The 24,563-nt window shown below is 44.2% G+C and overlaps 3 protein-coding genes across 5 annotated transcripts; 1 reads left to right on the top strand and 2 right to left on the bottom strand.

The window, feature by feature from the left end:
* The first annotated feature begins 225 nt into the window (after nt 1-225).
* Nucleotides 226-8,069, top strand: prpf4 (PRP4 pre-mRNA processing factor 4 homolog (yeast)). 2 transcript variants are annotated; one of them, XM_049019353.1, is made up of 14 exons: nt 226-359; nt 1,177-1,386; nt 1,583-1,769; nt 2,575-2,662; nt 2,791-2,870; nt 3,184-3,277; nt 3,390-3,484; nt 3,800-3,858; nt 4,011-4,134; nt 4,649-4,738; nt 6,059-6,181; nt 6,886-6,993; nt 7,158-7,276; nt 7,449-8,069. In XM_049019353.1, exons 2-14 carry the CDS (start codon nt 1,230-1,232, stop codon nt 7,640-7,642), a joined length of 1,518 nt encoding a protein of 505 aa, XP_048875310.1. In that variant the 5' UTR covers nt 226-359; nt 1,177-1,229; the 3' UTR covers nt 7,643-8,069. The 2 variants fall into 2 exon arrangements, with proteins under 2 accessions (XP_048875310.1, XP_048875311.1); XM_049019354.1 differs by lacking the exon at nt 226-359 and adding an exon at nt 387-753.
* A 383-nt stretch (nt 8,070-8,452) lies between these two features.
* On the bottom strand, nt 8,453-10,870 carry rnf224 (ring finger protein 224). 2 transcript variants are annotated; one of them, XM_049019356.1, is made up of 3 exons: nt 10,381-10,870; nt 9,399-9,608; nt 8,453-9,282 (listed from the first exon to the last, which is right to left on the bottom strand). In XM_049019356.1, the coding sequence occupies exons 1-3, from the start codon at nt 10,429-10,431 to the stop codon at nt 8,995-8,997; spliced, it is 549 nt and encodes a 182-aa protein (XP_048875313.1). In that variant the 5' UTR covers nt 10,432-10,870; the 3' UTR covers nt 8,453-8,994. The 2 variants fall into 2 exon arrangements, with proteins under 2 accessions (XP_048875313.1, XP_048875314.1); XM_049019357.1 differs by having other exon boundaries at nt 10,448-10,870.
* A 6,418-nt stretch (nt 10,871-17,288) lies between these two features.
* si:ch211-202f5.3 (uncharacterized) lies at nt 17,289-19,600 on the bottom strand. Its single transcript, XM_049018950.1, has 2 exons — nt 19,421-19,600; nt 17,289-18,892 (listed from the first exon to the last, which is right to left on the bottom strand). The coding sequence occupies exon 2, from the start codon at nt 18,824-18,826 to the stop codon at nt 18,509-18,511; it is 318 nt and encodes a 105-aa protein (XP_048874907.1). The 5' UTR covers nt 18,827-18,892; nt 19,421-19,600; the 3' UTR covers nt 17,289-18,508.
* Nucleotides 19,601-24,563: the final 4,963 nt, after the last annotated feature.

The raw sequence follows: 24,563 nt of genomic DNA, 5'->3' as shown, positions 1-24,563 counted from the left end.
TTAGTAAAATATTTTCACGGTATGTAGTAAATACCAATATTCACAGAATTTACTAAATTCCTAAATAATATATATTTTAATGCGTTGCCCTATTATTGAAGTAATACAAGATACTGATCAAATATAGTTCATGCAAAAATAAACTAAAAAGCAATTAAAATTCTTTACATATCTCCCCATTTATGCCATTACCTCTAGTAGTCCTATCATAGACGGTCTCAGTCATTAGAAATCTGAACTACTTGTGTGCTGGCGGCGCTGTGCTTGACCCCCGGTACGCTAGGTGGCAGCAATCAGAGCGACAAGTGAAAATTACACAACAGTCTCAGAGTCAACGTTCATGGTTACGTTTGATAGCGGTATGTGCTACTAATTCGTTTTTTTAAAGTTACAGTCTATTTGTGTTTATTTTAGGTGTAGAAAGTTACGAATTATATAACCACATCGCTTAACCGAGTTGATTGGCGTGCTCTGAGGACTCTTAAAAGCCGGTTTCGTGTACTCTAATAAAACGTGCTAATTTCATTGCTGGCTTTTCCTACTACCAAAGCGATAAACGAGCGAATACCTTAAACTTTCACCCTTAAATATAGAATGGACTCTGCTGGTGAATGTGATTCAGATAATGTCTTATTAGCTGCTATAGCATGCTGAAGGTAACTCGTTAACTCGTAGATTTAAGGGCCGGTTTTACACTGTATACTGAAGTCCCAGGCGGGTAATGTACTTGCGTGCATGCACAAATCAGAATCCGTAAGTGGCTAAATAATTAACTCACTGAATGCTTAATGTTAAGAAGATTACATTTTATTATATACGTTATGTGATTTTCTCAATCAATCATTATGTAGTATGCCAGTGAACGGGACGGCGGGTTGTAGTATAAGCTAATCTTGTTTCTTCATTTCAGATGGACAGGGACATTCGGTATTTTGATAGACCTATTATTACTGTTGTCAAGATAGAATGTAATAAATCAATATTATAATTCTCAGTACTAGAAAGTGGGAAATTGGAATAGAATTAAATCTGTTTTTTGCCGTTTTAGCTATCAGTGGAAAAGTGTAAATGGACATTTTCTGGATGCTGTTGTTTTTAACTGTGAAGCTGTGTGAATGCATTGGTATGTTTTGTTGTAGTGTTCTTGCAGCTTTCAATTAGGTTTACTTTAAATAGGTTTGTCTCTACGAGCGTGATCCCATCGCATCTGGCTGTGAAATAAGATAAAGATGTCGGACGAAGAGGAGACTCCAGTGGCCAAGAAGGCCCGGATCTTCTATGGCAGCCTGGAGGAGAAGGAACGCGAGCGGCTGAGCAGCGGAGCAGCTGCTGCAAATGAAGCGGTGAAGGCGGGCATCGAGGCCGGCCACATCAACATCTCCAGCGGTTTGTGTTTCCATTATCTGGATGCTGCGCATGCTGGGAAAATGGATGCCTTGATGCTAGAATTGTCATCAGTAAATAATTTATTAAAATCCATCAATCTTCCTGACCATGTCCTGGGAATTTATCCAGAATGTTTCCCTTTTGTAACGTCTCCCAGTGGTGACTCGGCAGTCTGTGATCCCCTCTGATCTCTCAGGCGAGTCCATGGAGCTGGAGGAACGGGTGAGCGAGCGACAGGCGGAGGTGCTGGCAGAGTTTGAGCGCAGGAAGAGGGCCCGACAGATCACTGTCTCCACTGATGATGCAGAGGTCAAGGCCTGCCTGCGGGCTCTGGGGGAGCCAATCACACTCTTCGGGGAGGGTCCGGCTGAGAGACGAGAGAGGTTAGTGGTTATAGCTCTGTTGTAGCTGCTTGTCTCCCTGTTCAATTGAGTGTCAGAACATAGGTGACCAACCTGTTGTGTTTTCCATTATCTATCTATCAGGGTTTTCCATCAATCCATCATGTGCCCAAATTGTTTATTTCACCCTCTGGGGTCTAAGGGTAGGGAACTGACTGGGGCATGGTCACACATTTCATTCAATATCATAAACTTAATTCATGGCAGATATAAGAAATAATTTATATTTGTTTTGGCATTACACTCATCTTTATTTTAATGTACTTTGTAAATATGTCAGAGTTATGTGAAGTTTGTAAATTGACATCAAAGAATAGACATTGCAAAATGCAGTTTGGAACACTTGCAGAAACATTATAAAAGCACATAGTACACAATGGTGGAAGTTTCGTCTGATCCCAGATATCTGATCACCAAAGTCTTGGCTACATGAAGATGACGAAATGTTGTAGTTGCAACATTCAGTTTGATACGTAAATAAGAAAAACTCGTCACTATTTCTGATCTCCTTTCATTGAATATGTAGCAACTTTCATGTGTCTGCATGAGCCATTCACACCTGGCGTTTCACCGCTGCGTTGTTCATCAAATTATCATGCGAATGCGATTTGAATGTGTACTAATGCAGCTATTTATAATGCGGATAGCGATCTTCAGGTGGGGGCGGCACTACACGCATCAGTACTGTTTGACATCTTGTGCTTCATTACTGTGATTTTCTGTGAAGGACATTTGGGCTTATGTGCTGCCTTCTATAGCTGGTCCGACTGTCCTCTTCGATCTCCAGGTTGCGAAATATCCTGTCTGTGGTTGGACCAGATGCTTTGAAAAAGTCTAAGAAGGACGACGAGAAGGCCAAGCGCTCCCAGGAGGAGGTAGGTCCTGTGCTGCACTGCTTCTCCTCACTGGTCTCCTTGATGTTCACCCACGTTGGATTGGGGGTCACGCTTAGCACAGTGCAGTCATGCTCCCCCCCCCCCCCCCCCCACTGTTTGTCGTCCAGTACCAGCAGACCTGGTACCATGAGGGCCCCAGCACGCTGAAGGAAGCCCGTCTCTGGTTGGCCCGCTATTCCCTGCCCCGGTAAGATGTGATCTGCATGTTCAGGAATCCCCCCAGGGAGCATGAGGAGTCCAGTTTGAGCTCAAGGTTCACTCTGTCTGTCTGTCTCTTTTCTGTGTCTCTTTGTCTTTGTGTTTTTTTATTCTCCTTATCTGTCTTTTCTGTCTTTGTTTTGTTGTACATGAATGAATGTTTGTGCCTGAGAAGCCTGTGTCTCCATTCAGTCACTCAGCAGTGCCCCCATGTGGCCGTCTGCTTCCATCGTTTTTTTTTTTTCTTCTTTTCTTCCGGCCCGGTGTTCCGTCCGCTGATCTGCGCTCGTCTCTGTGCGCAGGGCCACGCTGCGGTTAGACGACGCTCGAGCTCTGAAGGAGGTTCCCGAATCGACGCGCACGGTGCGTCAGCAGGAACTCCACAAGACGCTGAGGGTAAGCCGCACTTTTCCACAATTCCCCCGAGTGTGGCGGAGCTGGTGGGGGTGGTAACTGTGGCTCGCCGTTTGGCCTGCTCCTGATTGCCAATGCTTTACCTTTTGGCCAGAACCTGAACAACTTCTGTAGCCAGATTGGTGATGACCGGCCAATCTCATACTGTCAGTTCAGCCCTAACTCCAAGCTGCTGGTCACTGCGTCCTGGTGAGTGACGTCACAGTCCTGTCTGTTGCATGGCGAAGCTCCTCTACTACTTGGCTTTCTTGGTTCAGGGCTTGCTTCCCCAAATCCAGTCCAGGAGAGCCAGTCTGCAACACAGTTTGCAGATTTCCCTGCTCAAACACACCTTATTCGGCTCACCAGCTGGTTGCCAGGTTTAGTAGGTGTGTTTGCACGAGGAATTCTGCAAACTGTGTTGCAGACTGGCCCTGCAGGCCCAGATTCGGGGATCCCTGATTTAGGGTCATGATCCAGCCAGAGAATCTCCCTGATCGTGCCTCATCTGTCGTCCCTGTTCAGGAGTGGCCTGTGCAAACTGTGGGCCGTGCCTGACTGCAGCCTCATTCGCACTTTGAGAGGTGAGCATCTTTTTTTTTTCCAGTAGCCAGAATTTTCAAATAAATCAGTCCTCTGCTGTATGTTTATGTCCATAGACTACAGTGCTTATTTTCTATGAGTATGTGTCCATTTTGGGTATTGTAGTCCAGATAGTGGTTTCTCCCTCACTCAGGGCACGACACCAATGTGGGGGCCATCAGCTTCCACCCCCAGGCCACAATATCACTGGACGAATCAGACGTAAACATGGCTTCCTGTGCAGCCGACGGATCGGTCAAGCTTTGGAGTCTAGAAAGGTATCACAGCTCCTGTTTTTGTTAAAAATAACAAGACAAAAGCTCTTGTCTATAGACTACAGTCTCTAGAGAATACTGAGCATCGCATGGACCATTTCTGGACAAGTTACTGATATCTACTTTGATGTCTAGATGAACACCGCTTCAGTTCCCAGACCTCAGCCGTTCCATGTATCTATTAAATTTCTCCACCAGCTCACTTCATTTAATTAGTTTAAAAAGTCAACTAGCTATATAAGGTGTGTTAGTGGTTAAGTCAAAAATACATGGGTGTATTGTATAGTTTTTGGAAATAATGGAGTGATTTTAGCAGAGGTTTTGAAATGGCTAAGCTAACACACTTTGACAGGCATAATATCATAGTTTTACACCAACATAGAGATCATTTAAACATCGCTTCCTTTGGCTGTTTAGACTTTCTGCACGGTACGGTGTATGTGACACTCTTCCCAAGTGCAGGGTGTATTAGGTTTGCTTGTTGTGATTTGTGCTCTCTACTGCCCCCTGTCTGCAGTGATGAACCCGTGGCAGACATTGAAGGGCACTCAATGAGGGTGTCCCGAGTGGCCTGGCACCCGTCTGGACGCTTTCTGGGGACTACATGGTAAATGAGAACATTGTTGCATTTAAAAATAATTAATTATGAGACCGCAGTGGTACTGAATAGTTTAAAAGGGAGGAATTATTGTTGGTGCATTCTGGTACTTCTTAAAGGCAGGTATGAAATGACTGTTTTTCTCTATGGTATTTAGAGTTTCAATTAGACATTCAAAGGCTGCTACCACATTGGTAAAACTTTCTTCAGTATGACTACCAGCGCCTGTCTTTCATTTTTATAGCATGAAGGAAGCATTTAAGTTGCTGTAAATACGTAACTTTACTAGGGCTACTGCAATTAGTCGACCTAGTCGATGACGTCGATGCTGCATAAACATCAACATTTTAAATCGGCACATGATATTTTAAAATTGTAATAAAATTACCTTTATGATTTCTAAAACGGTTTATGATTTTTTTTTTATGTTTTTCTAAAACAAATGGTTTCTTTCAATATCGCAACGTAATTGTGCGTATACTTCAAATTATCGCATGGCTTTACGCTGTGCAAAGTGCAATAACACGACGTTCCTAATGCTACGCATGAGCACCAGGAGGAAAACACACAGGTTTTCTCTAGACCCGCAGAAAAGGCAAAACCACCATGTTGTCTATTCATGTTTATTAAATTGCCATTATCAATGAGAATTTTTTTAATACCTTTTGTCCTTGTAGTTGCTAAATACACACAAAAATAATGTCGGACTTTAATATGCAAAAAGTACCACCAACCTCTTGTTTGACCACAGTAACCACTCTTTTAGAAGATGTTGTGGCTGCTGGTTTGTCCCTTCCTTCATTGCGACTTCAGTGCTTATCGTTTGTCGCGCTCCGCTAACTGAATTTATGAGGCTGCGCCGGATTTATACAAATGACTAACTTTTGGGTGTCACAGTACACATCTCATTAATATTCTTAGGCACACGACTGATGTGCTTGTCGAATTGTGGCCGAAAATAATGTTCATGTAGTCCTGAAAAATTGACATACATAATCTAAAGCCCTGAAATGCCATACAGTTTTTTGTTGTTGTCAAAACAAAATTAATTTAAATTAAACGGTCAAATTGATTTTCCAGAGGATAATTAATCGTGTAGAATAATCGACCAGTCGATAAAATTGTCAATAGATTAATGTATAGAAAAATAGTCGTTAGTGGCAGCCCGAAACTTTACATTATTTTAATTGTTTTCATTAACCTCACCAGTCTTGTGGTTAGTTACCGTGGCTTTGTTTTGTCGTTTTAAACCTTGTCACCTACTGGCTTTAGCTAGTGGTTATAGAGGTGAAGAGTAGCTCTCACCGATGACTATCTCTATCCAACCAGCTACGATAACTCGTGGAGATTGTGGGACCTTGAAGCCCAGGAGGAAATCCTACATCAGGAGGGCCACAGCAAGGGGGTGCATGACCTACACTTCCACCCTGATGGCTCTTTGGCTGCAACTGGGTATGACCCACCCCCCGCCGCCACCCCAAAAGGGAGCCTAGCCTTGTCCATATAAGACAATATTAACAGACCAACTGATTAAAGTGTAAGCTTACTATAAAAGGCCAACATTTCACACGCAAAGATGACAAATATTTTTAGATTAGATCAAGTAACATTTATGTGATTTGTAGCATGTTGAAGTTCCTTTGTATTTTAATGGTAAAAGGGTTGGAATTTGTTTTAAAGAAACATGACATTTAACAGCCTGTTCAATTCTGATGCTTAAAATCAGTCTTACCAGATATTGTGGCTTATTTGGAAAGAGCCCAGTGACTGGGGTTTTTAAATTCAAGATCATGCCTTGCAATTCCATCGTAGAACAGCATGCCTGACCTCCAATTAGTATGTTCGTCATGTTGATCCCAGAGAGTAGAGACTGTGATTCCAGATCGGTGGTTTTGGCTTTGGGTTACCAGGTTGTGCTTGTACCCTAGAATTTAGCCACCTGATTAAATGCGTTTGGAGAAAAGTAACATCACATGATGTTCAGTGAAATTTAAGATAGATGCAATCAGTGTGGTTTCTGGCCAATATGCCTGTGGTACTTCACAATGGAGTTGAGGGTGATTTGACAGCCTTCAGCTGTCCCAGCTAACTAGAAATCCCAAAGTCCATTGGCCTCCACCCTCGCAGCCCCTGACCACTCTGCCTCGTTCCCCCAGAGGGCTGGATGCTTTCGGTCGAGTGTGGGACTTGCGGACTGGGCGCTGCATCATGTTCCTGGAGGGCCACCTCAAGGAGATCTACGGCATCAACTTCTCGCCCAACGGGTAGGTCAACAAATGAACCTTTATCCGGCGGTAAGAGCCGGAGGTTTGGCTGGGCGAGCATTCAGTGAGCCTATTCGCGGCGTCTTGGGCCAGCTGCTGCAGAGTCTCGTCACGTAATTTTCCCCTGGGTGTCACAGTTTTTTTTTTCCTGCTCCGCCCCGCAGCTTCCACATGGCAACAGGAAGTGGTGATAACACCTGCAAGGTGTGGGACCTTCGACAAAGGAAGTGCATCTACACCATCCCTGCCCACCAGAACCTGATCTCCTCCGTCAAATTCCAGCGTAAGTGGGTCCCTCTTCTGCTAGTCTGCCACTTCTTGTTGAGGTTGTGATTCTAGCTGCTGTTGAGGAATTAAAGTGACCGTTCAGGTTGATTGTCTGACCTGGTGGATGTTGATGTTGAAGTCGAGGTCATACCTCAACGTTATCTACGCCTCCTTCTTCTCCCTTCCAGCCACGGACGGTCACTATCTGCTGACGGGGGCCTACGATAACACGGCCAAGGTGTGGACACACCCGGGCTGGTCCCCCCTAAAGACGCTGGCCGGCCACGAGGGCAAGGTGATGGGACTGGACGTGTCAGCGGACGGGCAGCTCATTGCCACTTGCTCCTATGACCGCACCTTCAAGCTCTGGATGTCCGAGTGAGGGGGGAGGGGCTTGTGCTCTGCTAGCGGCTGTCAGTCACATCAGCAGGGAGAGGTGTGTGTGTGTGTGTGTGTGTGTGTGTGTGTGTGTGTGTGTGTGTGTGTGTGTGTGTGTGTGTATGTATGTTCTGGGTGGGAAGCTTTCTTAGGGGTGTGCTGTCGGATCCGTGCTGTAACCTGACATCCAGCTGTAAAAACATCAAAGGCAGGGTCTGAACGTAGCAGAAACATCTGGAAGTTCGGCAAATTTATCAAAAGCAAGCAGGACACCTTGAAAATTTGGAGAGTATCACTTCATATGGAAGGTTTTTAGTTTTACTTTCAAAGCATCATAAATGTCTGTAGTTTAAATCCACTCTTCCTCCAGTTTCTTAAACCATTTTTTACAATGTCACTGCAATTAAAATTTACATATTTTTCTTAGGAAACGTGAGTTTTCTGTTTTATTCCATGTAGAAGTTTCCATCTTTTAGTGTTCATTACCAGTCGAGTGGCCAGCCCATTCCCTGACTTTCAATGCTGTGTTTAACAAAACAGTAGAATAATCCTTCATGTCAACCTTTTGGATGTAGAAGACCAAGTTAAAAGCCCGATACCATTCAGTGGTCTGTTTCACTGTGTGTGTGTGTGTGTGTGTGTGTGTGTGTGTGTGTGTGTGTGTGTGTGTGTGTGTGTGTGTGTGTGTGTGTGTGTGTGTGTGTGTGTGTGTGTGTGTGTGTGTGTGTGTGTGTGTGTCCTCTTAATTTTTAATGTGTGACATGCTGCATCTATAATGTGAAACTACAAAAGTAAAAACAACAGAATCGTACATATGGGTTCCTTTGAACCCTGCTTCTAAAATTACACTTCAAACAGTGTACAATACAACAGTGTTAGCATTATAAGGGCAGGTCATTATACCATGGTCTAGTTGTGTATCTGCCCTGCTTTAAGGAAAATAAAGGTCATATCAAAAGTAACACACAAGTCACCACACTGGCTGGTTCCTGCATGGACAATTACAGGACATCAGCCAGTAAGACTGTCCAGTGTTTAAAGCCAGGTCATGTCAGCAGTGATTAAAGTTCGCTAACTCAGGGTTTTCAAAACAAGTGATCCCTGGAATTGAAAGCAGCCTGAAATGTTTACAAAGCACGGTTTCGTGTAACGTGTCATCCTTGGCAAAAAAAAGCATGTGGCTCCTGGAAATGGATGCGGGACAGACTGTTTTACATATGCATGTGCACGTGGCAGTTCCTGTAGGGAGCTGGTTGGAGATCAGGGACTGAAGGTTGATTCAGTAGCTGGGCTGCTCTGTTTGTACAACATCTTGCTCTTAAATGTTTAGTTTTTGGGAGGGCGGGCGTGTGACGCTTATGACCAGCAGCAGGACATGCATCGCCGGCAGCAGGGGCTCAGCTGGGGGCGGGGCTCCGCTAGCATCCCATGTGCCCATGCTGACGCAGGTTGTTCCGTGATTGGCTGCTTCATGAATGAAGGCTTGTGCTCCAGCTGGATCCCGCCACCCTGCAGCGTGCTGATGCGCTGGTTCTCCGCTTCGGCCTTCACGCCCAGGAAGGCGGCCAGGTCCAGGTCGAGCGCAGTGGCGCCTCCCCGTGGCAAAGGTGTGTTCTGACGACACTGAGGGCAGGGAATCCACAGCTGCTGGGAATGGAGGTGGAGACGGCAATAAGGAAAGGGGTCAAGTTTGTGGAGTTTTTGCTAGGATGCTGAGATAGTGGCCCTAGCAGAGGGCTTCTGCATTAAACCAGGCATACCTGTTCATTAATGACAGTGTCCAGTCGTCGCAGGCAGGACTGGCAGAATGTATGCCCACAATACAGCTTGCGCGGAAGCCTCTCACTTAGGTTGTAAGCACAATAGCAGATTATGCAATCCAACTTGCGGCTGTCCCGCGAAGGCTGCTCCCCTGGTTCCACACTGCCCCCTGCTGGTGCCTCTGACACAGACCCGTCCTCCTTTGACATCTTGTGCAAAGCGAGGAATGCCAAAGTTTATCATAACATCTTCATCAGTTTAGATACCAAACCTTCACGACTGCTTTTGGAAGCGATTAAAATAAACTTTTCTAGTTATAACACAACTTCGTGTTGTGGGGAAATTGGGTTGCTGAACAAGCGACAGGCTAAGGAAACACGGTGGAGTAATCCTGTAAACAGAGACAGGTGGATCCGTTTTCTATCCGAGATGCAGCTAAGGATGAAACAGAGCAGATGGTGACCGGGGCCCGTGTTTGCAGTGATCAGCACTTATCTGCAGCTGTTCTAACCTTATTGCATCGTTCTTTAACGCGCTACAGAGTGGGCCGCCCAGTTTGCCCTAATTTTTAATATTTATCACATTTGAAGTATGTCAATTACCCGCCATGAATTATTAATCTTGAGCAACACGGGATCGAATTAAAACAGAATATTCACCTGGCTTATATTGCGAAGTATGTAATCTTTAATGATGAAGAAGCTCGCAAATTCTCTATAAATCGGAATTTTGTATAAAGCAAATATTAAGGTATTTTGAAGAAACAAACGCTAAACGTCATCTTTTCATAATAAGCTGTAGCCTACATAAAAGTATGTATACCTACTGTGACTTTTTATAATATATGAAGGAATGCCAGGTAGCAAAAAAAAAAGTTTAAGCAGCTCTTACTAAAAAGGTATTCAGATTCTCTCACATCAATCAGTCGTACAATAAGTCTTAGAACCAAAACGTTTTTTTAAACTGCAGAAATATACTAACTGGTGTCACGGCGGCTCCTGATGCTGGACAGATGCCAGATGATCCGAGCATAGCGTCTCATAGGTACCTTCCAGTCCCGTGTGTCTTTAGTGCGCCTCCGGTTTTCTCGCTGAAGCTCCCGCTGCCCCGTAGCCACCCATTATCTTACCAGCGCCGAGACTGGGACGGGGTTGCGAGGGCTCATTCGCTGGGGGGGATACCTCCGCCCCTTCAAATTCCCCTCCAAATCCCTCTACTTCATGTCCAGTGTGCCCAGGAGAACCTGGGATCTCCGCCTGGCTCCGTTCCAGGAGGGAAGTTCCTCTTATTTCTTTATGCGGGATGGGGGTCGCATCACCCGGTTCGGGTCTCCAAGTGGACGCGGAACTAAGTAGAAAGGTTGAGCACAGCGACCAAGGTGAAAGGCTATTTCAGGGAGACTGCAGGAGTAAGGCTGAGTGAAGCCCCTTCCCGATCCCATACGCGTGCAGCACTCTGCTGACGGCCCGGCCGGGCTGAAGGCATACCCCGGCTCACGTTGCCGCTCCTCGGGAGCAGGCCGGCGGGGATATCGGCTTACGGCCAACACAAAGGGTCCGGGCAACCCGACACCGCACGCCGAGACACACCGCAAATTGGCTGTCAACAGGACGACCAGCTGGATGGGCCAAAGGGCCTTCCAGTTACACCAGTTTAATGCACCGCTTATCACAGACTTATATATATATTTTTTTAGTTCAAATACCGTAGAACACTTTGCCGTTACATTACTGAACATTTACTAAACCGATTCAAGTTAGCCATGTTTTCCAAATACTATATCTCACCCCTCCTGGTATTAAAAGCAAGCTTACATACTCCATTGTATAGAAACGTTTAGGCATTTTGAATTGAATTGAATTTATTTATTGTATTTGTACACAGTACACAGAGATTAAATGTACAATCCCTCCCTATAGTACTCTTCCTATAAAATGATATAGGAACCCCCTATATAAACAGTAAAAATATGCTATATGAAAACATAAATACAATTAACATAAATATATACATATAGTGCAAACCCTTGTGGAAAAAACAGTGTATTAAAGTGTATTAATAGTGTTCTTTGATCACTAGAAGTGTAATTAAAATGTATTCTCTTTACACATATTTTTAGCACACTGACATTATACTTCTGTGTACTTTTAGAAAGTATATTTTGCATTTAAACGCTGAAGCACACGAGTAAAATCCTGTAATCAAAAACACTTTAGTACATTTTTTTAGGGAAATAACACACTTAATAGACTTTGCTGAAAGTATTTTTTGTGCTAAGTGTATTTTTTAAGTAAATACTTTAGTACACTATTTTTTCACAAGAGGATGGTTCATAAAATAGCTCAGGTTGTGCAATGTTACGGTTGTAGTGCAAAGTTTACAGTGAGGTAATTGTAGAAAGGTTGAGCACAGCGACCAAGGTGAAAGGCCATTTCAGGGAGACTGCAGGAGTACGGCTGAGTGAAGACTTACTGGGGGGGCTTGATGGACGGATTAATAGCCTTAATAGCCTTCAGGTGGCGTTTGCCGGATGGGAGATTTTCGCCTTTCCTTTAGTTACTTTATGATTATCATCTAAAGTTAAAAACCTCTATTAATATTTACTGGAGGGTAATACTCTGATTAAGTCTCCTGTCAAATACGCATAAGTATAAAATTACCTGATAATGACAGTATAGTATGAAAGGATAAATGGGTGCACGGGCGTTTCCAGCTACCGAAAAGACCAGAGGCAAGTCGAGTTTGCCTGGGCCTGGTCGTCTTTTTGTTTTTGTTTTTTTCTTTTGAAGGAAGATTGGATTGGGGCTAAAATACCCGAGGCTCGGTTTATAATACTCGGGGCTCCAGCCCCGAATGATCGGGCCTAACGGTGAAATTTCACAATACACGCTGCTTTCCTAGTACTAGGACCGCCTGCCTTTTGGCGTGAGACATCAGGTGATCCTGAATCACATTGTACTCTTGGGTTTAGAACACAGGCAATGCATGAAAATGTATATTAGGTATGAAATTTTGGATGGTATAGAGTACAACTCAATAAATAAGCCGTGTGAGCGTAATATGGCTTTGTGGCCACTAGGTGGTTGTAGTGTGCAGATTCACGGATGATCTGTCCCCTGAAGAAACGCTGGTCTCATGTGACTCCTTGGCCTTATCTTTTACTGTTCACCCAATATCTTTAATTCGTTTAACATAGTTACCTCGTGGACCACTATTACGCCAGGAATGTTATGTTTACCGAAACTGAACATTTGCGTTCTGGGTTGATTACTTGTATTTCTTGACCGCTGCTTCAGTTACTGATATAACATCTACCTCTGCAGTTCTGTGAGAACAGAATGACGAGGATGATGTGACTTACTGCGAAGTTCAGCTTGTTAGCATGTAGCATTTTAGGGTCTCTCTGCCCATTCCCTAAATCACTTACGCTAATCTATCTCTGACACAATGAGACTCAGCTCTACCTGATGGGTGTGTCTTCGCTGACCTGATTTTATGGGGGTTTTTTTCTTCTTCCCCAATAACTGCTGTGTCCACTGAAAGCTCTTGTTACAGTAAACTGACATCGGAGCAGGGGTGTGCAAGATCAAGAGATCTGTTTTCTCGCACCACGTTGAGGGAGTCTTGCAGAGTTCAGTGTCTTGCAACCATTTCCCCATTTACTTAGCTGGTTATTTTACTGAAGCGGCTCCCAATGGTAAATATGGGTGCAGTGTCATTCCCTCCTCATGGGCTTGGTCTATGAATCGGGTCACTGCCTGGATAGTGCGACTTTAACCTCATGTTCCAGTTTCGCGGTCACCACACTGTTTTTTTTTTTATGTACTCTGAACAGGGCCGTGCAGGTGCTCAACCAGTAAATCCCATCCGGGGTGGGGGGGGGGGGGTCCAGTCTGGTCCAATCGATCACAATTTGGCTCTTGTTGCAGTCTCTCAGATCCTTGCCCATTTTTCCTGCTTCCAGCACAAGTTCCAACACAACTTCAAGAACTGACTGTTCACTTGCCTTTAGGTACAATGGCACTCCTGACAAGTGCCACTGTAATGAGATAATCAATGTTATTCACTTTACCTATCAGTGGTTGTAAAGTTATGGCTGATTGGTGCACATTGCCCTACAAAAACATTTGTGTGACAAGTAACTGGCAGTGATGAACCAGAGAGGAAATGCATCTAATATGTCACAATGTCTACAGTTCATAGACTTGGCATTTCATAATGTCTATATATCACAGTGTGTACAGGATGCTGTGTTCCCATGTGATGATGTATACAGATTATAGTTTCCACGCTATTAAATTTGTATGTTGCAATGTTTACAGGTCTTAGTGTGCACACGTCACAATCTCTGGGCCACACTGGACACCTATGTGTCACAATAGCTGTTTCCATTAAGGTTTTGTGCGTATTAAGTTTCTAATAAGCTCACAAAGTAAAATGACAAAGTAAAATGACAAATCTGGGTGTGTTTACATTAATGTATGCCATGCAAATAATATTTGCCATTTATCATCTTGTGAGATTTAGATCCATGTCTTGAACTTCAACATGGAGCCGACTTTCCATGAGTTAGTAGCTGTAGAAGTAATTATCTTGTCCTACGTATCTGCTTGTTTGCAAATTCTGTTTCCACTGCAGATTTGCAAATTACCCCTTTCTGAAGTCACCATGAAAATCACCTCAAGCGAATATAAAAACTATTTTTTCCACATTTAAAGGTTTTTCTTTTAAGAAATTTCAGTGTTTCTGTTAATGTTTTTTTTTTCAGTTTGTATCTTCGAAATGTGCAAAATCAAGGCCAATGAAAATGTCGATAATACCTGCAGGTTCTTGTGTTCACCCGTGATAAATCTACAGGCTGCTTTCCACATGCAGTGGTTGGCATGTTTACATATCTCCTTAACCATTCTGTGCCAAATCACAGCCTCTTTTGAGTACAGCAATTGTGAAAACACAATTGAAAACACTCTTGATTTCAGATAACAGGTGTAACAGTAATCCTCGCTTGTTGATATGTTTGGGGAGGAAGTGTTTTTAATGTCAACTGACCCAGCAATATTAGAAAACCTTTAAGATACAGTATTTCCTGTTTAGGTGGCAATAAGCTTGTTGTTACTTGTGAAGAATGGTGCATTTAATCTAAGATTACCAGAGGAGTCACACAATCTCATTCTTTTCAATTTTTTTAGTCCGATTATTATCTGCTCTCCACCTAATTATTTAGCATTTTACACCATCTTTGAAATTGTGTTGTACCAAATTTAAATATTAGATATAACCAGTGGGCTTCAAAATGGATGGATTGATGGATGTTTTTGCAAGATGATCTTATTTTCCCTTAAACAACCCCCCCCCCCCCCCAGTTTAACTTCAGCATGAATGATGAAAACAGGTCAACACACAATAACAGTAACTTCCTTCTTCCTTTTAGGAATGACAAGGTACTTTTTCTTTTAACTTATCTCGATCACCATGTGGGGGTGGATTAATTCAATCGCAGCGCGCCTTTGAAAATTGCATTTTGGAAATCGCTGAGGGAGTAGGATTTTATGCTAAATTGCAAACCCAGAGAATACGCTGTTACAGCCACATCATGAGACAGACAATCGATGGCCTGGAATGCAGCCCTGCCACACTCCACAGTGGAACCATTGTCAGGCACCAAACTCAGTGACAGTCCTTATCTAAAAGATTTACAAGAGTCACTTGCAAGATCTACCGGTTTACAGTCGCGTTTGGTGGACTGCTATAGTTTAGCTTCTTCAAATCAACTGATGTATGTTAGCTGTCACTCTTCAGACTTCATCTGTAGTTTCCAAAAGGGTCCTAATGAATAGTACAGAGGTATTTCTATCAGTATTTTTCGCAACAGACGGAGTAGATGCTTTCGTTTACACTAACAACTGAAACCGTTGCATATAAGCATTTAGTGGTAATGCACCACACGCCTGAAAAGCAAAATCATACAGCACATGACACTATAGGGGTTGCTTACGTCATTGCTGGATGTAGATTTTACGCCCATCTGAAGTTCAAACATCTCAACTTTCTGTGACTTTCGATGGTCCTTCAGCAGGCAGCCACTGTCAACATGACCCCTCCAAAAACTAATCGGTAGGAAACTTACATATTAGCCCCTATTGGAGTATTTTTCAGAGCTAGCATTCCAGAGGAGCTTGTTGGGTTACCTCGTAAAATAGACCGATTGTTGCATGAATGTTGTTAAACTAGGAATACAGCTCTGGAAAAGAGGCGACTCAATATTTTTTTTAAAAAATTGGCATTCTTAAATCCTGATTAAATCCTGGTTCTGTTGGCAGAGGCTACGCTACACAGCAGGCTGCTTCCAGGCTCAAAGCTTCTAAAACAGCAGTAAATAATAAGGTGAAGCAGGAGACACTGACTATAAACCAGTGAGGTAGAGGGCAGAAGCGACTTTCTAATGCCAACAGATTACTGGCAACTTATCCAACAGTGCCTCATGAATCGGAGGATGACCTCAAGTGACCTTCAAAAGGAATGGGAAACATTAAGTGCAGGTGTGAAGAGCACTGCTAGGACAGTTCATGTCAGACTCCTAGAAGCAGGATTGAAGACCCATAAAGCAAGGAAGAAGCCCTTTATTAATGAGAAGCAGGGAAGAGCCGGGATGGAGTTTGCAAAAAGATGTATATTTTACACAGGCTCATGGCCATAAATTGAGAAAAAAAGTTAAACTGAAGATTTTGCTGCAGTCTCTTAATTTTTTCCCAGAGCTGAACATACATGAACATTTCAGAAAGGCAGAATATGTGCACAGGTCATCTGAACTTAAAAGATTAACAATTTACAGCAGTGCAGTTGTGGAGTTTCCAAGGTAATATTTGCAGCTCTTGGAACCCAGGTAGTGTTATAGGCTTTGGTTTTCCTAAAGGTCTTTCAGAACATTGTGGGCAGGTGGGACCGGTTGTTCTAGTGGGTTTGTGCCTGATGACACCTAGGCCCAGATCCCACCCGGGAAAGCTGTCCAAACCTGTTTAACCAGAGGGAACACAGGCCCAACCCCACTAACCTGCACATCTTACCACACCCCCCTTTACCTATAGAGGCTGTTACTGGAATGTTCTGGAACCATCTTGGCAGACAGCTCAGAGAAACGTTTTTGTACACGTGGATGGAACTACTGTGAATGCTGGAGGGTGGTACAGCCTGGTAGTAAACTTAACTTGTCCTCCGTGAGTAGATCTTTCAACCAGTGGGGTCACATGACAGTTCTATTATAATTTAAGTGCACATCAGAAGGTACATCTGTAGACTGATATTTCAAATGATATGTGTATATTTTTTACAAATACAAATGACAAAATTTGTATTTGCAAATATATATATATATATATATATATATATATATATATATGTCTGGGGATCTTTAGTAGCTAATAAAGTTTGATTTAAGGTGTCAACTTGGAAATGAAGCCTCTCATTCATAATGTCAGCAACCAAATGCTGTAAATCCTGTCCCGCACATCGATTGGGTGGCGATCTGCTCACTGCCGATGAAACAGGTGTGGCGAAACAACATTGCCGGGGCGACCGGCAGGACGACCGGTTTATTTGCATGGCCCGTGGTGTCACCGCCGCTCCTTTTTTCTGTGCCCGTGTCCCTTTAGAAGGTGGCGTTGGGAACGCCGAGCTCTGCTGAGGAAGATGGCGCAACTCCTGCCAGCAAAGACGACTCACTTTTTTCGTGGGACGGCGCCACAGCGTAAACCTGTTCGTCAGCCTCATGTTTGCACCTGTAGCCTCTGAAGAAGTAATACGGAGGCGCAAGGCGCGACCCAGAACCACAGACCGTTTCCACTAGCGTGTGCTTTACCAGGTTGTCGACAAAAGCAACTTCAATCAATAGGTATTTCGAACACTCCCATTTTATTTTGGTAATTTCTAATAACATGTTTAGAAGACCAGCTCTGTCTTAAGTGTTTCGTAATGCCAGTAGTGAACCTGGAGTTCTGGGTGATCGAATAGGGAACTCCCATTCATTCGAGATCCATAGAGTAATCAAAGATTCACCTGTCAAAGCAGGATTTAACGTGGTTGCCATAGAAACACTGCATACAGTATTAATTTGACTGGACATGCTGGTTGCATGTAAGAAATACGCGTGCTATGACAGAGCCGAATTTGCTTATTATCAGTCAGTTATTTCACCTGCTTTTATATCTTTACATCTCTCTGCATCCAAGCCCAGAAATTCCCTTGGGCCCAAAACATTCCAAAGCAGCTCCCGTCTCAAGTACCCCACACCCTCACCATTGTTGACCCAGCTCTTGTAATACGGTGAAACGACTTTCACATGAGATAACAAACAAGTCTCTAGTCTCGCAGCAGTCCATTTACGGTCAGGGCGGGCCTGTGCCGTTCTTATTTTGTCAAGAGGGCAGCGTTGTAGGGTGTGGTGTCTGGGCGTTGGTCAGTCACTCAGACCCACATAAACTGACCACTCCCTATAGAGAAAACCTCACCCATACATCAACCACAATAATAGTCTTGCAGGAGTCATCTACATGCTTAAGATATGGTCTTTTGTGGAAAACAGATATTGCACTGTTCAAAATGACTGACAGGGGAAGTGCCAAAGATAGGGTACAATGACACCAAGAACGGGATAAAACAATAGTGGCCACAGAGCTGCATCTCTGGGTTTATGAGTCATCAGGGTGCAGTATGGAAATGATCTGATCCATCTCTGTAATTCCACTTCTCACTGGGACGAATGTCATGTGCTCTGCCATATCAGACACCTAAAGGGCATTTCTTGCTTTCTCGACCAGGCACAGACTTGTCACTGTCAACAATATATCAAATTATCTTGAATCTTGAATGATTGTCATTATACGTATAAATTTTTCAGTTTGTGATTCAGGCACGCTAGATCCAAAGCAATGCAAAACAGAGGCTCAGCAGAAATATGCTCTGCAGTCCAAAGGAGGGAGGTTCCATAGACATCCTGCTGCTTCCAGTAGCTATCTGGCCTGCCTCTGTGTTAGAAGCTCACGGTTGTGGGCATCTGGGTCCACCGTCCGCTTCAAGATGGCCGACGGTTGGAGGAGGAGGCAGAATCGATGCTTTATTTCTTCTTCCGGCGGCGGCAACAGCAGCACCAGCAGGTGTAGCAGCAACTCTCCTTCTCCTCAGCCTCCTTGATTTTGTAGGTGGAGGCCGCGCCCTCGTAGGGCATGGAGATCTGGCCTGATGGGTCTTGGGGTCCTCGTTCCCCTTGGGGTTGGAAGTTTCCATAGGGGTTGAGGGCGGAGGGACCAGCCGCATTATAGACCGCCGCCGGATTGGCTATGACGACGCTGCCGTCGTCGACGGAGCTCAGCTTGGCGCGAGGGATGGTCACGCTGCCGTAGGGGTTGTCCAGGGAGAGGTTCAAGTTGCTCATTGTGACTGATTGATAGGGGGAATAAAACGGTGGTCGCTGTGAATGGGGATGGGCGGTGAGGGTGACCTAGGAAAACAGGAAATGTCCTTAAGTACCAGGAGATCATAATGAGTTGTCTCAGGATTGCTGGTTAGGAATGGCTCTATCATGCAGGTCAGAGAATGAATCATATGATTGCAAAAGGACGATCAATTCTAGCCAAAGCAACAGAGTATTAAAAAACAATATGCCAGCATTTAACCCATCCATCCCTCCATTGTCCAACCCGCTTATCCTACTGGGTCACGGGGGGTCCGGAACCTCCAGTTTTTAACTGAAACTAAAAATAATATACAGGGATGTTACATTTTGCCTTGTGCCTTTCTTAGATTTCAGAGTGATCTTGTACTGCCTTTTATTTATTTAGCTATTTTGTTTCACGTGGCATGATGGTGAGACCAATAAAAATCCCTCCATATTCCATTTATTGACTACTTCAGTATCAGATTGGCACTGATCTTTCATGCTTTTTTGCAGCTCGTCGAGTTACTATGTTTCTTCAGCAACATACACCCCGGGATGCAATCAGAGTGAAGCACGGGAAGGTACTCTTACCTTGGGTTGAGCCGGGGTACTTATCAGAGATTCATATCGCACCACATTCTCAAAACAGATTCCAGAATAATCCCCCTGCACTGTCAGCAAGGCACACGCGTCCTCTGGGATCCCTCCGCAGGGTGCGCCTGCCGCTTGAATGAGGAGTGAGCCTGACACACGGCATGGGAGTACTGCGTTCCTGCACACCTTACATGCACCTGGCCCCACCCCCTGGGGGGGGTGGGGGGGTGGAGGTGGTGGCGTCAAGACAACCGGTTTGGGAATGCGACGTCACTGAGTTTCACTTGGCTGCCCTCGCTATGGCAACACTACCTGTGACCACCCCCTCCTGTTCCGCCTATGCATAAGAACATTCCCAGTTATACCTGCTCCAGGGGAACATTCAACCCTGGTCAAATAAAATCTCCCCGTTAAATAGTCCTGAAAAACAGCGGCATGTGACCTTTTAATGTGCAGGTACTGTTAACGTGGTCTGTGGTCCGTACATATTTCCAAAGGTATTTCCTGCGCCGAAAATACTGATTCAACTGTCAAAACTGTATGATGGACACGTGCCCAGGAAGACAGGAAACAGCGAATCAGTCGATATTTACCAATCAACAAAGCTGGTGACGATACCACCAACATGGCGCTGCTATACGACACATCGGCGTGATGAACGCAGCACATCATGGAGTTATCTGGCAAAGTAAATAAACGAAGGCGTCTACGGGCTCTCTGAAACTGTGACTCATTATTCAGCGGGCTGAAATGGTGCTGCTTGCGTAACCGTCCGCTTCGGTAACAAAACTCTGAGTTTTCAATGACAAACAGTGACCTTCTCTTCAGTTTCTGACCCCAGAAATGTGCACATTTCACATTTCATTGAACTGTAGTTTGTTCTAATAAACACAGGGAAACACTTGCCTTCAGAAATTATTTAAGCGTGCTGTCACTGCATTTTTACCAGTCTGAACAACTGTGTTTTAAAATCTGTGTTTTCTTGTGAACAGTGTCATTATTGTGACAAACCAGGTACAACTTGACAAAATAGATTTAACGCATCTTTTTAGAACCTATGAAACTTGTGCACAGTTGTGATTTAAGAATGCAATATTGTTTTATGGCATAACATGCAATAGGGTGAAATGCTATTTTTTATAATTTCAAAAAATAAGCATCACAAAAAGCAAATGAGATCAGGCAGTGATGTATATTGAGTCAGCAATCTTGGACAAACAAACCAAAAAACCATGAACTAGACAAATGGCATAAGAAACGTGAGTGAATTTCATGAATAACTGGCAAACCATGTAAGCGGCATTTAGATGAATACTTACATGACTAACCCCAGCCTGAAACCAAACGTCTACACTAACCAGAACCCTAATAGCGATCCTAACCATAACCGTAGCCCAACCCTAATCCAAACTGTACTTCAATCTTGTATTTTTTTGCACACTTCTGCTGCTAGAATACAGTATCTGTCATAATATCGTATTTATTCAAATGAGTACTGTTACTGCTTTTGACTGCATTGTGCGTTATCTTGTCCTGTAATTGCACTTGTGCACTCTTGTGTTGCATCATGGTCCCGGTGGAACAACGTTTCATTTAACTGTGTACTTCACTTTCATTCATTGCACTATATAATGTAATACTGTAATATTGTATATGTCAATATTTCTGCCCTACAATATTAATTGAATTTGCTACTTCGCAAAGATACTCGATACGTTTTTGTAAACTGTCTTCATGTTTTCTTCTTGTATACACATTTTTTGTAATTTGTAGAAAACAGGTGGAAATATTTCTTGTTATTGCCTTGTTTGGTAGACTCTTGGGTAGATTTCATGTTGGTGTTTCTAAACTTCAACTATATGAATATCTGCCGAAAATGACAGGATTAGCATTGAAAATTATGATTGAAAATATCTGTGCTGAAGAGGAACTCTTCTCCATAGGTATGTTTGCTATTTGTCAGAAATATTCTTTTTCAGATAGATCCAGAAGTACTGGAAACTAATACATTATAAGCACCAAAACAAATGGCATGAAAATTTCAATTTATAATAAACTTAATCCAGAGTGAACAAATCTTGAAGTCATGTTGTATGAACAACTTAAGTTACTCAAATAACGTAAGGTATGCAGATGTTCTAACACTTGCAAAGGATTCATGAATACACAGGTTATGTAGGTAACACAAACTATGAATACTAATTAATAAAAAATCTAGTCAATTGGGGATTGAAAATTGCATTCTGAAAATAACATGTCACATGAATACCAGAATTGTGTTATGAAAATAAAAAATGAATTAATCATTGTTGCGTTACACATTCTTCAAATTAGATCTAAAAACTGCATATGCTGGTCAATCCTGGGGAACAGACAGATCAGGCCATAAGACACCCTGGACAGGAAGCCAGTCTGTCACAGCAGTATCGCACTGCATTCGCTGCCTTCGCTAAATACGTAACATCGCTGTTTAGGTGTCTTCTTAGGAATTTAGTTGCAAAACAGGAAACAAAACAGGCATGGCATCCAAGAAGAATGCTGTCCCTGTAGACCAGAGCAGTGACATCACTCTGTGAGGGTTAAGGGCCTTGATCAGCGGCCCAAGAGTGACATCACTCATGAGAGGGTTAAGGGCCTTGATCAGGGGCCCAGCAGTGACATCACTCTGCGATGGTTAAGGGCCTTGATGAGGAGCCCAGCAGTGACATCACTCTGCGATTGTTAAGGGCCTTGCTCAGGGACCCAGCAGTGAAATCACTCTGCGATGGTTAAGGGCCTTGATGAGGAGCCCAGCAGTGACATCACTCTGCGATTGTTAAGGGCCTTGCTCAGGGACCCAGCAGTGACATCACTCTGCGAGGGTTAAGGGCCTTGATCAGGGCCCAACAGTGACATCACTCTGCGAGGGTTAAGGGCCTTGCTCAAGGGCTCAGCAGTGACATCACTCTGCGATGGTTAACGGCCTTGATCAGGGGCCCAACAGTGACATCACTCTGCGAGGGTTAAGGGCCTTGATCAGGGGCCCAACAGTGACATCACTCTGCGAGGGTTAAAGGCCTTGATCAGGGGCCCAGCAGTGACATCACTCTGCGATGGTTAAGGGCCTTGATCAGGGGCCCAGCAGTGACATCACTCTGTGAGGGTTAAGGGCCTTGCTCAGGGGCCCAGCAGTGACATTACTCTGCGATGGTTAAGGGCCTTGATCAGGGGCCCAACAGTGACATCACTCTGCGATGGTTAAGGGCCTTGATCAGGGGCCCAAGAGTGACATCACTCTACGAGGGTTAAGGGCCTTGCTCAGGGACCCAGCAGTGACATCACTCTGTGAGGGTTAAGGGCCTTGATCAGGTGCCCAACAGTGACATCACTCTGTGAGGGTTAAGGGCCTTGATCAGGTGCCCAACAGTGACATCAATCTGTGAGGGTTAAGGGCCTTGATCAGGTGCCCAACAGTGACATCACTCTGTGAGGGTTAAGGGCCTTGATCAGGTGCCCAGCAGTGACATTACTCTGCGATGGTTAAGGGCCTTGATCAGGGGCCCAACAGTGACATCACTCTGCGATGGTTAAGGGCCTTGATCAGGGGCCCAACAGTGACATCACTCTGTGAGGGTTAAGGGCCTTGATCAGGTGCCCAGCAGTGACATTACTCTGCGATGGTTAAGGGCCTTGATCAGGGGCCCAACAGTGACATCACTCTGCGATGGTTAAGGGCCTTGATCAGGGGCCCAACAGTGACATCACTCTGCGATGGTTAAGGGCCTTGATCAGGGGCCCAAGAGTGACATCACTCTACGAGGGTTAAGGGCCTTGCTCAGGGACCCAGCAGTGACATCACTCTGTGAGGGTTAAGGGCCTTGATCAGGTGCCCAACAGTGACATCACTCTGTGAGGGTTAAGGGCCTTGATCAGGTGCCCAACAGTGACATCAATCTGTGAGGGTTAAGGGTCTTGATCAGGTGCCCAACAGTGACATCACTCTGTGAGGGTTAAGGGCCTTGATCAGGTGCCCAACAGTGACATCACTCCGCCTTGGATTTGGACTGGTGACCTTCTGCTCACAGACAAATCAGGCAAAGCCTTCATTCACAGCAGTGTTTTCTAAATCCTGTTCCTGTTCTTGCTCCCCCGGCCAGAATGTTTTCATTCCAGCCCTCTACCTTAATCAGGCTTATATGGTCCTGAACAGGTTAATAATTAATGGAGCAGGTTGAAAGCAGTGTGAGCTGGAATGAAAACATTCTGGTGGGGGGCACCAGGAACAGGATTGAGAACTACCGATTCACAGTAACTACCCTTAAGTAGCTAACGAAGAAAATGTATTTTAAAATTCATAAATTCTGCAGTCCACTAGGACAGGGCTCTTCCAAATCTGGACCTCGATACCAAATCCTGCCTGTGTCTCCCGTTCTCCCAGGCAGTACGTTTAATAATTACTGATTCTGATTGGCCACAGAGGCTTCACACCTGGCTGACAGGTAACGGAAGGCTGGAAACCCAGCAGTGCTCGGACCTCGAGGACCGTGATTTGAACAGCCCTGCACTAGTACAGTATATCACTTCAGTTTTGCAGTATCAATGTTATGTTCGATTACCTAAGAACGCAGCTGAAGCAATTTATCTGCCAAATAAACAACTTTAAATATGTTGCTAAAGTAGCTTTATTAAACCTTTTTTTTGTTCATTTTTACATCCTTAACAGCAGCACCATTCCCACATTTGCAAGACAACACACTAGACCTTGTAATTATTTATATAATGAATTTATTAAGTAGTGAAACAGTCTCCAGGATGTAATACGCTGATCACCCATCACTGTATTTTCCTTTTAAAGAATAGGCAAAAATGCAATAGTGACATTTTTGTTGATACCTTTTTGGTTTTGAAATTAAAAGTTTATGAAATGTGAGATGACTGAAATGTGTCAAGCTTCTTACTTTTCAGGTATAAAAATAAACGTGGAACCCGGCGAGGCCGAGGGAGACACCCAGCCTTGGCGTCCGAGCCAGATGCCCTCGTGTGCGTCTCTCTCCCCTCCACCCCCATCACCAACCCCACCCCCCCCCCCACAAGAACCCAGAACCAGCCTTTTGCTGTGTGCCCAGACCAGTTTGTGGTCTCATTCTCTCACAGCAGCAGG

Source organism: Brienomyrus brachyistius, chromosome 7, assembly GCF_023856365.1.
Source record: "Brienomyrus brachyistius isolate T26 chromosome 7, BBRACH_0.4, whole genome shotgun sequence".
NCBI lineage: Eukaryota > Metazoa > Chordata > Actinopteri > Osteoglossiformes > Mormyridae > Brienomyrus > Brienomyrus brachyistius.
Note: the sequence above shows the minus strand (reverse complement) of the source record. Positions and strands in the feature narration are given on the sequence as shown.